The 12,485-nt window shown below is 43.2% G+C and overlaps 1 protein-coding gene across 2 annotated transcripts; it reads right to left on the reverse strand.

Annotated features, from left to right (window-relative positions):
- Nucleotides 1-1,364: 1,364 nt before the first annotated feature.
- Nucleotides 1,365-2,639, reverse strand: LOC311132216 (cystatin-B-like). 2 transcript variants are annotated; one of them, XM_084165441.1, is made up of 3 exons: nucleotides 2,492-2,639; nucleotides 2,262-2,363; nucleotides 1,365-1,770 (listed from the first exon to the last, which is right to left on the reverse strand). In XM_084165441.1, exons 1-3 carry the CDS (start codon nucleotides 2,567-2,569, stop codon nucleotides 1,639-1,641), a joined length of 312 nt encoding a protein of 103 aa, XP_084021567.1. In that variant the 5' UTR covers nucleotides 2,570-2,639; the 3' UTR covers nucleotides 1,365-1,638. The 2 variants fall into 2 exon arrangements, with proteins under 2 accessions (XP_084021567.1, XP_084021568.1); XM_084165442.1 differs by having other exon boundaries at nucleotides 2,464-2,626.
- Nucleotides 2,640-12,485: the final 9,846 nt, after the last annotated feature.

A 12,485-nucleotide genomic window follows, 5' to 3' on the forward strand; every position in this document is an offset into this window, starting at 1 on the left:
CTACGCGAAGGAGATGTGCTGCGCTGCATGAGGCAAATGGTGGTCACACCAGATACTGACTGGTTTTCTGATCCATGGCCCTACAGGTATCTGTGACCAACATATGCATATCTGTATTCCCAGTCATGTGAAATTCATAGATTATGGCCTAATGATTTTATTTAAATTGACTGATTTCCTCATATGAATTGTAACTCAGTAAAATTGTTGAAATTGTTGCTTGTTGTGTTTCTATTTTTGTTCAGTATAGATGCGAATCTGGACTGGTAAAACACTGATCTCACTAGAGGAGAGGATGGGCAGAGGAGCATTATACCCAGGGGCGCAACTTTCACTGGGGACATGTCTGGGGACAATATTGCATTTTTGTCCCCCCCAGTTTTATCATTGGAATGTGATACAAAACTAGGCAACGGTGTGCTTTAGGACCATGTGGACGCCTCCGAGCGGTTCGGGTAGGCTGTTTGGAGTGTTTATCCGACTGGATTAAAAAATATATAATAATCCCCCCCACTTCTAAATCCAAAATTGCACCCCTGATTATACCTGAAGCACTTCAACACTGTCTTACCTCATCCTGATATACCCAACCAGTTGTAGAGTATTCCTTTGTGTTGAAAGTGTTTTCTTTCCCCACCACTCATCCCAGGTTATCTGAACATATTGAACATTTACAGTTTATCTGTGATCTCTGACCCTCTTAACACACTGTTCTCAGTCAATCACACCCAACTATTATTGGACTGACTAGATTGCTTCAGCTCTGTCAATAGACAGCTACTGGTCTGGTACCAATGCCGCGTTCAAGAAAACTGGGAACTTGGAAATCTCAAGGCAACTGGGGGAAAAAACTAGCTCAGACTGGGAAAAATAGTTTTGAACGGTCATCCAAGTCGGAAATTCAGGCATCATCCTAGAGCTCCGACTTCTCCGACCTGAAGATCACTAACGTCACGATTTAACCTCGTTTTTTTCCCCAGTTCCCAGTTTTCTTGAAAGCACCAAAAACATCAGAGTCAGAGCCCAGATCTAACCCTTCTCCCAGAAGTGTGTACTGTAGATAGATCCCTTCTAACCCTTCTCCCTGAAGTGTGTACTGTAGATAGATCCCTTCTAACCCTTCTCCCTGACGTATGTAGGACCAGGGAACTACAGCTACCTCTCCTCTGGTACTGACCCTAATCAAGAGGTTACACTCCAGTAAACAGGCTGGAGTTACCTGTCATCTGAGGGCGATGGGTTGATCTAGGTTTTAAATTGTGTTCAAAGGCCATCGATAATGGACAAGGACTTCATCTTTGTACCAATTTATTAACCATGTGGCAAAATAGTATATTGTCTTTAATTGAGCAGGCAAATACACATTCATGTTTGGAGCTCATTTATTGTTTCAATTTCTCTTCCCTTTATACATAAAAAATGTTTCCTATCAGCTACATATTATAAAATCCTTATTAAGAAACACACTGAAAACCGATAATGAAAACGCTACCAGGGCTGTAGAATGACCACAGATCTATTATGTGTAGGGAAAGGAGGCTGTGGTGGATTGGGTAGTGTAGGCACTGGGGTTCAGCTCGGACTGCGGCTGGGTCACAGGGGTCATCAGAAGTACTTGATTGGGTCAAAGGTCAGGGTTCATTCGAAGTACTCGATGGGGTCGCTGTGGGCTTTGGACTCCTGCAGCCTGGTCAGCTCCAGTTTGCTTCCGTAGTGTGGGAGCATTCTATACACGCGCAGGTGGACATAGTCTTCACCACCAACATGAACCTGTAAGACACAGAGAGAGGAGGTCAGAGTGAGGCAGTTGGACACAGTGGAAAGAACAGACAACAGGTCAGGGGTTATGGTTAGAGGTCTCTCTAACAACTGACAAGTTACATCCATCCGTGTTTCATGGAACATGTGAAATGGAATCCTGTATCAATGCACTGAAATGCAGTCAGTGTCCACTGGACTGTTGGTTTACAGTGTAACAACATAGGCTACTGAAAGTGTAGTAGCAAATAAACTCTATAAACAGTCCTCTTTAGTTACACATTACAGTGCCCTTATTACTGTGTAATTATTCCTGTAATTAAAGTGTAACAAGTATTATAATTACCTATTACTACACTATTTACCCTGTACTAGGGTTACTTAGGGCTAAGGGTAAGGAAGAATGAGTAAATACAATACTTGTTACACTATAATTACATACCACAGTAATAAGGGGACAGTAATGTGAAGTGTTATGTAGGAAGAAATATTCAAGCTGATACCTTGATGAAGAAGTTGGTCCCTGCCACCAACTGAGTCTTGTAAGTCTTCGCTGTGAAAACGTCAAAATTCCTCCCCGTTTTCTGCTCTGCATGCGGCTTCATCTGTGGGTAACAACATGGTTATCTTTTAGTAGCTAGCTACAATTTTAATAGGCTACATTTGGTGGCGAATGGCGATAATCAAGTTCATTACTCCACTTACACAGACACGGTCCCCTTTCCTCTCTCACCTCATCACAAATATTTTGCACCTCTTCAGTGGCATCCTTTGGCCCAGTGGTTCCTCCACACAGTGGCATCTTTACCATCAGACTGACCAACCGACCGAACGAGCACCGTCACTGAAACTATTGCACTTAAATACCAAAGACGACATTCGCCCACTTTAACACCACAGATAGAACAAGGAGGCAGATATTTAACCGGATGTAACAAATCTGAAGCATCCGGTTGGAATTTCCACTCCCCACCAAATAGGGAGAGGCTACACGGACCACTGAGGTATACTAAGGAACATGCCGACACGCCTGGTGCCTAAATGGATAATTGGAGAGAGATGCTATGCTACTGGCCTCATGTCATGAATATGTATAGCCATTTCGATACAATTCCGATATTAAATTGTTTTTTCTCAAAGTTGCCGGGATGTTACGTCTCCTACTTAAATCAGTACACTCTTAACAACTTAAGCATTATGAAACGTTTATTCGATCAAATAAACCTCACGTAGCGAATAATCCATACATTTGTTGTTGTTGACCAAATTTGACACTCATTGACCTCCATATAAAAACTCATTGCTTGATGGGCGAAACAAACGCCAAGCAGATGCTTCATATTTATACATCCGGTGAAATATCTGTCTCATTGTTCTATCTGTGCGGGTTGCAACCCAGTCTACCATTAACTATGTACTATGTGTACAAATAAGCACAATGTTTTTATGTACTAATAGCACAAACTCATGGTGCATCAAACTCAATAACAAGAGACCTCTGATGAAACGCCCCTTCTGAATGCCTTTAAACTCGATGCGCCCTGAGTTTGTGCTATTAGTATAAATACTGTTTATTTGGATGCAGCTAGAGGTAAATTATCGGACAAGAAATTACAAATAATCTAGTATTTCGGCCGGCATAATTCTAAACTCTTATTTTATTTCAACCAGATACGTATATTGGTTCATTTTATAGACAGGAAGTGGTATTTTTTCGCTCTGGCCAACAGTATTTTGAATGCTAACGGTAGCAACCCCAGTGAAAATTGGGCCTTTTTATCTAGCTGCTTGCCGTTATTAGTTATATAAAAGGACAATCAAAAATATCAATCGTGTAAGCACATGGAAATACTTTTTAGCGAATTATTGGGCTTTTTATTTCATGACTTAAAAGTGTCTGGCTGTGAGTGACGACTGTGAAACTCAATTTCCCATGATTCTGTAGTACCGGAACTGACGTTTCATTATTTGTACAGGAACTGACCTATGTTCGTTCTTATTATACCTGTGGTTGTGTTGAAGACGGCACCCGAATTAAAATAAACAATTACTCTGCATATAATACATAATAAACAGAAAGAATGTAGCTGTAAGTGATATTTCTCCACATGTCCCCAGTATATTTTTAGGGCAATTTAATTGGGGGTACATACCACAATGTTGTTGTGTTGTAATTTTAATCACAGACAGATTCCCATTCTATGTTTGATTTTAATAAATCCTTTAGAATCAGAAGGAGCGAGCTGCAAAGAGACAGTCACCTGCTCCTGTCCAATGGATAGAGAGGGACAACAGAGGCAACATAATTGTGGTCTTCTGTAGCTCAATTGGTAGAGCATGGCGCTTGTAATGCCAGGGTAGTGGGTTCGATCCCCGGGACCACCCATACGTAAAAATGTATGCGCACATGACTGTAAGTCACTTTGGCTAAAAGTGTCTGCTAAATGGCATATTACTATAATTCACCAAGGATCAGGACTAAGAAGGCCTCAAGACATGGTAAGTGTTATCTACCTTTTTTGTTTTTACGCATATAAAGTGTAACTATTTTTTCTAAATAGATAATATATGCCAGTCCTGGCTGTCTCATGTTCATTGTATATTATTGTCATCAAAAGTCACAGCGGAGGACATGGACCTTACCGGAACAGGTGACCATATTGCAGCTAATGGCGAAGGTGAGTATCGCCCTAAATAGAGCTTTACTCTGGGGCTTCTGACCCTAAAACAGGGTTTCTCCACCCCCCCCCCCCAGAAGTTTCAAATTTTTGTTTTAACCCTAAACTGCCACACCTGATTTAATTAGTCAAAGGCTTGATAATTAGTTGACTAATTGAACCATGTGTGCCAGTTAAGGGTTAAAACAAAAATGTGAAACGTTTGGAGGGGCCTAGGAGAGTTTTGGGAAACCCTGCCCTAAAGGAACTTCAAGGGAGATGCCAAGAACGAGATCTCCCTTGGGGGATTTCTTTACTGACTTATCAAGGCTAGGATCGTTACACTTCTCCCTCGGTTCGGAAAACACAACCTGTGCTTCTCTATCACAAATCCCTCACGCCTTAACAGGACATGCTTTTGACCATCATACACTATCCTACTTCTGCTCATCAGAGTAGCAAATGGTAGGAGGGGGTATTGACCTGAGGTAGGCTTCAAGCCAGGTTTCTTGACCCTAAGGGTCAACAACCCCAAGAAAGTAAGGGCCTCATCAAGGCTAGCGTTGTTCCTACTTGTCAGGCAGCATGACTACCTTGTTAGGAAATGTCTAATTAGTACTAAATACAGTTGCAATAATGACCAATTTTAGCTGGCTCACTGGCTTTAATTTCATTGTGGGATTAAAAACAAAGTAGTGCTATAAAACGTTCAAATCCTCAGACTGATTGACTGCAACCTAAGCCTCTGTCTTGCAGGCATGAACTCTTAGGGTGCATGTATTGAAAATAGATTCAAGATGTTATATTACTCCCAAAATAAGAGGAACCACAGCTAATGTACATTAAAACCACATAGTTATGCACATGTAGTTTAATGGGGGGTATACAGAAGATAGCCCTATTTGGTTAAAGACCAAGTCCATATTATGTCAAGAACAGCTCAAATAAGCAAAGAGAAACGACAGTCCATCATTACTTTAAGACATGAAGGTCAGTCAATACGGAACATTTCAAGAATTTAACATTTTTTCAAGTGCAGTCGCAAAAACCAACTGGCTCTCATGAGGACCGCCACAGGAATGGAAGAACCAGAGTTACCTCTGCAGCAGAGCATAAGTTCATTAGAGTTACCCGCTTCAGAAATTGCAGCCCAAATAAATGCTTCACAGAGTTCAAGTAACAGTCACATCTCAACACCAACTGTTCAGAGGAGACTGTGTGAATCAGGCCTTCATGGTCAAATTGCTGCAAAGAAACCACTACTAAAGGACACCAATAATAAGAAGAGACCTGCTTGGGGCAAGAAACACGAGCAATGGACATTAGACCGGTGGAAATGTGTCCTTTGGTCTGGAGTCCAAATTTGAGATTTTTGGTTCAAACCGCTGTGTCTTTGCGAGACGTGGTGTGGGTGAACGGATGATCTCCGCATGTGTAGTTCCCACTGTAAAGCATGGAGGAGGAGGTGTTATGGTGTGGGGGTGCTTTGCTGGTGACACTGTCTGTGATTTATTTAGAATTCAAGGCACACTTAACCAGCATGGCTACCACAGCATTCTGCAGCAATACACCATCCCATCTGGTTTGCTCTTAGTGGGACTATCATTGGTTTTTCAATAGGACAATGACCCAACACACCTCCAGGCTGTGTAAGGGCTATTTTACCAAGAAGGAGAGTGATGGAATGCTGCATCAGATGACCTGGCCTCCACAATCCCCCGACCTCAACCCAACTGAGTTGGTTTGGGATGAGTCGGACGGCAGAGTGAAGGAAAAGCAGCCAACAAGTGCTCAGCATATGTGGGACCTCTTTCAAGACTGTTGGAAAAGCATTACTGGTGAAGCTGGTTGAGAGAATGCCAAGAGTGTGCAAAGTTGTCATCAAGGCAAAGGGTGGCTATTTGAAGAATCTCAAATATAAAATATTTTTTGATTTGTTTAACACTTTGTTGGTTACTACATGATTCCATATGTGTTATTTCATAGTTTTGATATCTTCACTATTATTCTACAATGTAAAAAATTGTAGAAATAAAGAAAAACCCTTGAATGAGTAAGTGTGTCCACACTTTTCACTGGTACTGTATATATATTTTTTAGCTGAACAGGTGGGGCTCAACTTACTCCTTAGACTGCCACTTTTAGACTTCTTTTAGCACTTTTGAATGAATTTTACACTTTACTGAAGCTTCTTACCAGTCAGCACCACGCTAAAAGCGAGCTATTCACTTGGCGCAAGTGGCAGTCTGAGGAGAAAGTTTCACACATCACCATGTGATACACATTGTGATGCAAAATTTCGGGAACTTTCAATAAATTCGCTGGTTTTCAAGAAATCCTGGTTGAAGCATTCACGATGTCCTTCTCATTCCCTCCTGATTCCGGGAAATGTCCGTCCGGGATTTCGGGAAAACCATGATTTTCAGTCATGCACATATCCAGTTTTTTTTTTATTGCCGGTGGGTGCTATGATGAGGCATCGCCAATAGACGGGTCTGTGAGACAGTGGATTGAGCTAAACCACTGCATTGTGAAGCACATAGCACAGCACAAATGTGTTAGTACGGCTCTAGCGATCAACAGAATTGAGGGTAGCCTAAACCGCAACAGGCATCTATTTTAACTTGGCGCTAAGTGCAGGAGGTAGTTCGTTGCACGGGCTGAAATGTGCATTTGAGACCTGTAGCATCAACTCCAACGGATCTCCTATCTGACTTCATTTTTCGCATAAGTTACTGCGTCTTTTTCCAAGGACTTGCAAGTGCATGCATGGGCTTTATCGTTTGGTTTAGGGGCTACCAAAAAGGCTATACCCGAACAGTTAGATCATCAGAACAGCCAGCCTACATGGTCTGGTAATTTGTTTATGGAAGGTATCCTGGCGCACAGGCTGACATTATTGTAGTTTCAGCCCATAACTGGGCAGACATTTCGTGTGATGGGACTCTCCAAACTCTGAAGGTAAGACATCTATCTCTAGTCTACAGCAGAGTGCAGGATTATACACCTGTGATGTAATGCGTGGTCCGCGTTATTTATTTGATAAACCTTTACACATTACTGATTTCTCGTGGTTTGGACGGCTCTTGGCTTCATTCAACTCACTTTTCTCTTTATACCTCATAAGGCGAGCTTGTGGATGGTTATTTGAAAAGAGGCAAGCTGTGATGCAAGTTATATTTAAATAGTGTGTTCTTTTCCAATGGTTCTTCAAATGATCCCCAAGTTGCGCAATGATTGAATATGATTTACGCGCAATCACGCAAGAGCAGGTTAATAATGTGAACTCATTCAGTGGGTATGTGCTGTGCTGCATACATCTTAACCACACACATTGCCCCATGTAATCAAAATATGAGTGAGCAGCAGGCAGTGGCGCGTTATTACATTCTAAAGCTAACCGCACCTTTGTGGTTTTCACAGTTGCCGAGTACCAGGGTGAGAGTATTCTCACGCCTATTGAGTGAAAGAGGCTATATTTGTGTATGAGACAGACAGGGTTATCATGTTAAGATTGCCATAGATAATGTTACCACAGCTGTTTAGTCTGGGCTGGCTATTCTACCCTCTTTGTAATTCGGGAGATACAATAGCAGCTATAGACATCATTAGATCATTGTTCAAAACCGAGAAACTCCGTGTATGGCTATTCATCTATTCTGAACAAAAATATGAACGCAACATGCAACAATTTCATATTTTAGGTACAGTTCATATAAGGAAATCAGTCAATTGAAATTAATTAATTAGGCCCTAGTCTATGGATTTCACACACTGGGCAGGGGCTCATCCATGGATGGGCCTGGGAGGGCATAGGCCCACCCACTTGGGAGCCAGGCCAACCCACTGGGGAGCCAGGCCCAGCCAATCAGAATGAGTTTTTCCCCCACAAAAGGGCTTCATTACAGACAGAAATAGGCTTCAGCACCCATCTCCCCCATTTTTACGATCCCGCAGGTGAAGAAGCCGGATGTGGCGGTCCTGGGCTGGCATGGTTACCTGTGGTCTGTGGTTGTGAGGCCGGTTGGACGTACTGCCAAATTCTCTAAAACAGTGTTGGAGGCGGCTTATGGTAGATAAATTAACATTAAATTATTTGGCAACAGCTCTGGTAGACATTCCTGCAGTCAGCATGACAATTGCACACTCCCTCAAAACTTGAGACATCTGTGCCATTGTGTTGTGTGACAAAACTGCACAGTTTACAGTGGCCTTTTAGTGTCCCCAACACGAGGTGCACCTGTGTAATGATTATGCTTTTTAATCAGCTTCTTGATATGCCACACCTGTCAGGTGGATGGATATCTTGACAAAGGATAAAATGCTCACTAACAGGGACGTAAAGAAATTTGTGCACAACATTTGAGAGAAATAACCTTTTTGTGCGTATGGAACATTTCTGGGATATTTTATTTCCGCTCATGAAACCTGGGACCAGCACTTTTCATGTTGCGTTTATATTTTGATCAGTGTATGATTGAATAGTGAGGAAAAATGAGGCATTGTTATGACCTGGTAATATACACTGCTCAAAAAAATAAAGGGAACACTTAAACAACACATCCTAGATCTGAATGAATGAAATAATCTTATTAAATACTTTTTTCTTTACATAGTTGAATGTGCTGACAACAAAATCACACAAAAATTATCAATGGAAATCAAATGTATCAACCCATGGAGGTCTGGATTTGGAGTCACCCTCAAAATTAAAGTGGAAAACCACACTACAGGCTGATCCAACTTTGATGTAATGTCCTTAAAACAAGTCAAAATGAGGCTCAGTAGTGTGTGTGGCCTCCACGTGCCTGTATGACCTCCCTACAACGCCTGGGCATGCTCCTGATGAGGTGGCGGATGGTCTCCTGAGGGATCTCCTCCAGACCTGGACTAAAGCATCCACCAACTCCTGGACAAACCGGTCATGCTGGAGAATGTTGCAGGCAGCAGAACGTTCTCCACGGCGTCTCCAGACTCTGTCACAAACCTGCTTTCATCTGTGAAGAGCACAGGGCGCCAGTGGCGAATTTGCCAATCTTGGTGTTCTCTGGCAAATGCCAAACGTCCTGCACGGTGTTGGGCTGTAAGCACAACCCCCACCTGTGGACGTCGGGCCCTCATACCACCCTCATGGAGTCTGTTTCTGACCGTTTGAGCAGACACATGCACATTTGTGGCCTGCTGGAGGTCATTTTGCAGTGCTCTGGCAGTGCTCCTCCTGCTCCTCCTTGCACAAAGGCGGAGGTAGCGGTCCTGCTGCTAGGTTGTTGCCCTCCTACGGCCTCCTCCACGTCTCCTGATGTACTGGCCTGACTCCTGGTAGCGCCTCCATGCTCTGGACACTACGCTGACAGACACAGCAAACCTTCTTGCCACAGCTCGCATTGATGTGCCACCCTGGATGAGCTGCACTACCTGAGCCACTTGTGTGGGTTGTAGACTCCGTCTCATGCTACCACTAGAGTGAAAGCACCGCCAGCATTCAAAAGTGACCAAAACATCAGCCAGGAAGCATAGGAACTGAGAAGTGGTCTGTGGTCACCACCTGCAGAACCACTTCTTTATTGTGGGTGTCTTGCTAATTGCCTATAATTTCCAGCTGTTGTCTATTCCATTTGCACAACAGCATGTGAAATGTATTGTCAATCAGTGTTGCTTCCTAAGTGGACAGTTTGATTTCACAGAAGTGTGATTGACTTGGAGTTACATTGTGTTGTTTAAGTGTTCCCTTAATTTTTTTGAGCAGTATATCTTGCTACACTAATATCATTCATAGTCATACATCATATTCAAGTGCAATGATAGTTACTCAGCACACGTGCAATAACTATTAGGTCTAATGTTATTCATCAGCGCTTTGGATTGCTGCTACCCACCACTGATTATAACATATGAATCCCTATACACAGTGATATGAATCAGCTATGAGCGTTGGGTTACGTTCCAGTCTGTGCACCAGGTCAAACCGATCCGCCGGCTTCATTACAGTGGGTTTTGACCAGAGCGGCGCCCCCTCTTGACAACGCTTCGCTCCGCCGCACTTGAAATATGCATAAAGTAGAGCAGAGTCCAACCTTTTCTACCGCTCCGCTAGCTGGGTTCTCGCCACTCACCTTCCCACAATCCCCTGCACATTTCTCTGCGTGCCCTTGTTGAAAATGAATTAATTGTTGGTGAAAACCCTACATTACTTTGTGTGTGGGAGCGCAGACAGGGGTGTGGGCGGCCCGACTCCACCAGCTGCCCACGGAGCAGCGGGGATTAGGACAGGGCCTGGTGTTCTGGATGTTTTTTTGGTCTGCAGCCTCACTGATTTGACCACAGTTGCTGTCCCTCCCCGCTAGGATGTTTTCTGTCAGACTTAAAGCTGCAATATGTAACTTTTTGGATGACCTGACCAAATCCACATAGAAATGTAAGTTATAAATATGTCATTCTAATTGAAAGCAAGTCTAAGAAGCGGTAGATCTGTTCTATGTGCGCTATTTCTATGCTTCCTGTTCTAAAGTTTTGTGTTTGCGTCTTTTACTTTCGGTTTTGTACACCAGCTTCAAACAGCTGAAACAACAATATTTTGGGTTATGGAAAATATATTTCACAGCTGTTTAGATGGTACAATGATTCTCTACACTATACTAGCTTGTTTTGTCACATTAACTGAAATTCAGCGAACTATAAGAATTTTAACAACCAGGAAACGGCGGAGCGATTTCTGCATAGTGCATCTTTAAGGCTTTGACTTGTAAGTCTGTCTGGAGGTTTTCAATAAAGCTTCTGACATGGCTCAATAGAGCAACACAGTGGGATGATGGGAATGAGGGGGAGATATACACTACATCGGCAAATATATGTGGACACCTGCTCGTCGAACATCTCATTCCAAAATCATGGACATTAATATGGAATGGTCCCCCCTTTGCTGCTATAACAACCTCCACTCTTCTGGGAAGGCTTTCCACTAGATGTTGGAACATTGCTGCGTGACTTGCTTCCATTCAGCCACAAGAGCATTAGTGAGGTCGGGCACTGATGTTGGGTGATTAGGCCTGGCTCGCAGTTGGCATTCCAATTCATCCCAAAGGTGTTTGATGGGGTTGAGGTCAGGACTCTGTGCAGGCCAGTCAAGTTCTTCCACACCGATCTCGACTAACCATTTCTGTATGGACCAAACTTTACAGTTGGCACTATGCATTCGGGCAGGTAGCGTTCTCCTGGCATCCGCAAAACCCAGATTCGTCAGTCGGATTGCCAGATGGTGAAGCGTGATTCATCACTCCAGAGAGTGCGTTTCCATTGCTTCAGAGTCCAATGGCGGTGAGCTTTACACCACTCCAACCGACGCTTGGCATTGCGCATGGTGATCTTAGGCTTATGTGCGGCTGCTCGGCCATGGAAACCCATTTCATGAAGTTCCCGACGAACAGTTCTTGTGCTGACGTTGCTTCCAGAGGCAGTTTGGAACTCGGCAGTGAGTGTTGCAACCGAGGACAGACCATTTTTATGTGCTGCGCGCTTCAGTACTTTGCGGTCCCGTTCTGTGAGCTTGTGGGGCAGAAATTTTACGAACTGACTTGTTGGAAAGGTGGCATCCTATGACGGTGCCACGTTGAAAGTCACTGAGCTCTTCAGTGAGGCCATTCTACTACCAATGTTTGTCTATGGAGATTGCATGGTTGTGTGCTCGATTTTATACACCTGTCAGCAACGTGTGTGGCTGAAATAGCCGAATCCACTAATTTGAAGGGGTGTCCACATACTTTTGACCATGTAGTGTAATGTACAGGTCTTCTAAAGTCAAACCTCATCAGCTTGTTTTGGTGAGATTCTGTTCAAGTTGCATGATGAGCTGAGCTGAGTGTGTATGTTGTTGATTTAACAGCTGTAAATATTGGGGAACGTGCTGCTTACTGTGCTCTTTTTGCGAATCAGTTACTGTAAAATATGTTTTTATCCATCTACAGTCCTTATGCATGCTCCCTTTAGCCACCACACATAGTAAAGCAGTACTTTCAATACACAATCCCTTTTGCAAAATCAATCAGACAATTAGTCAAAATCAAAACAACCAAT

The sequence above is a fragment of the Coregonus lavaretus genome (assembly GCF_964263955.1).
Source record: "Coregonus lavaretus genome assembly, chromosome: 7".
In the NCBI taxonomy this organism is placed as follows: domain Eukaryota; kingdom Metazoa; phylum Chordata; class Actinopteri; order Salmoniformes; family Salmonidae; genus Coregonus; species Coregonus lavaretus.

Excerpts from the sequence above, each read along its gene's own strand:
- LOC311132216 (XM_084165441.1), bottom strand. The coding sequence starts at position 2,569 with ATGGTAAAGATGCCACTGTGTGGAGGAACCACTGGGCCAAAGGATGCC. Across the intron at positions 2,364-2,491 it reads TGCAAAATATTTGTGATGAG|ATGAAGCCGCATGCAGAGCA; the intron begins GTGAGAGAGGAA and ends TGTTACCCACAG. Across the intron at positions 1,771-2,261 it reads GGACCAACTTCTTCATCAAG|GTTCATGTTGGTGGTGAAGA; the intron begins GTATCAGCTTGA and ends TGTGTCTTACAG.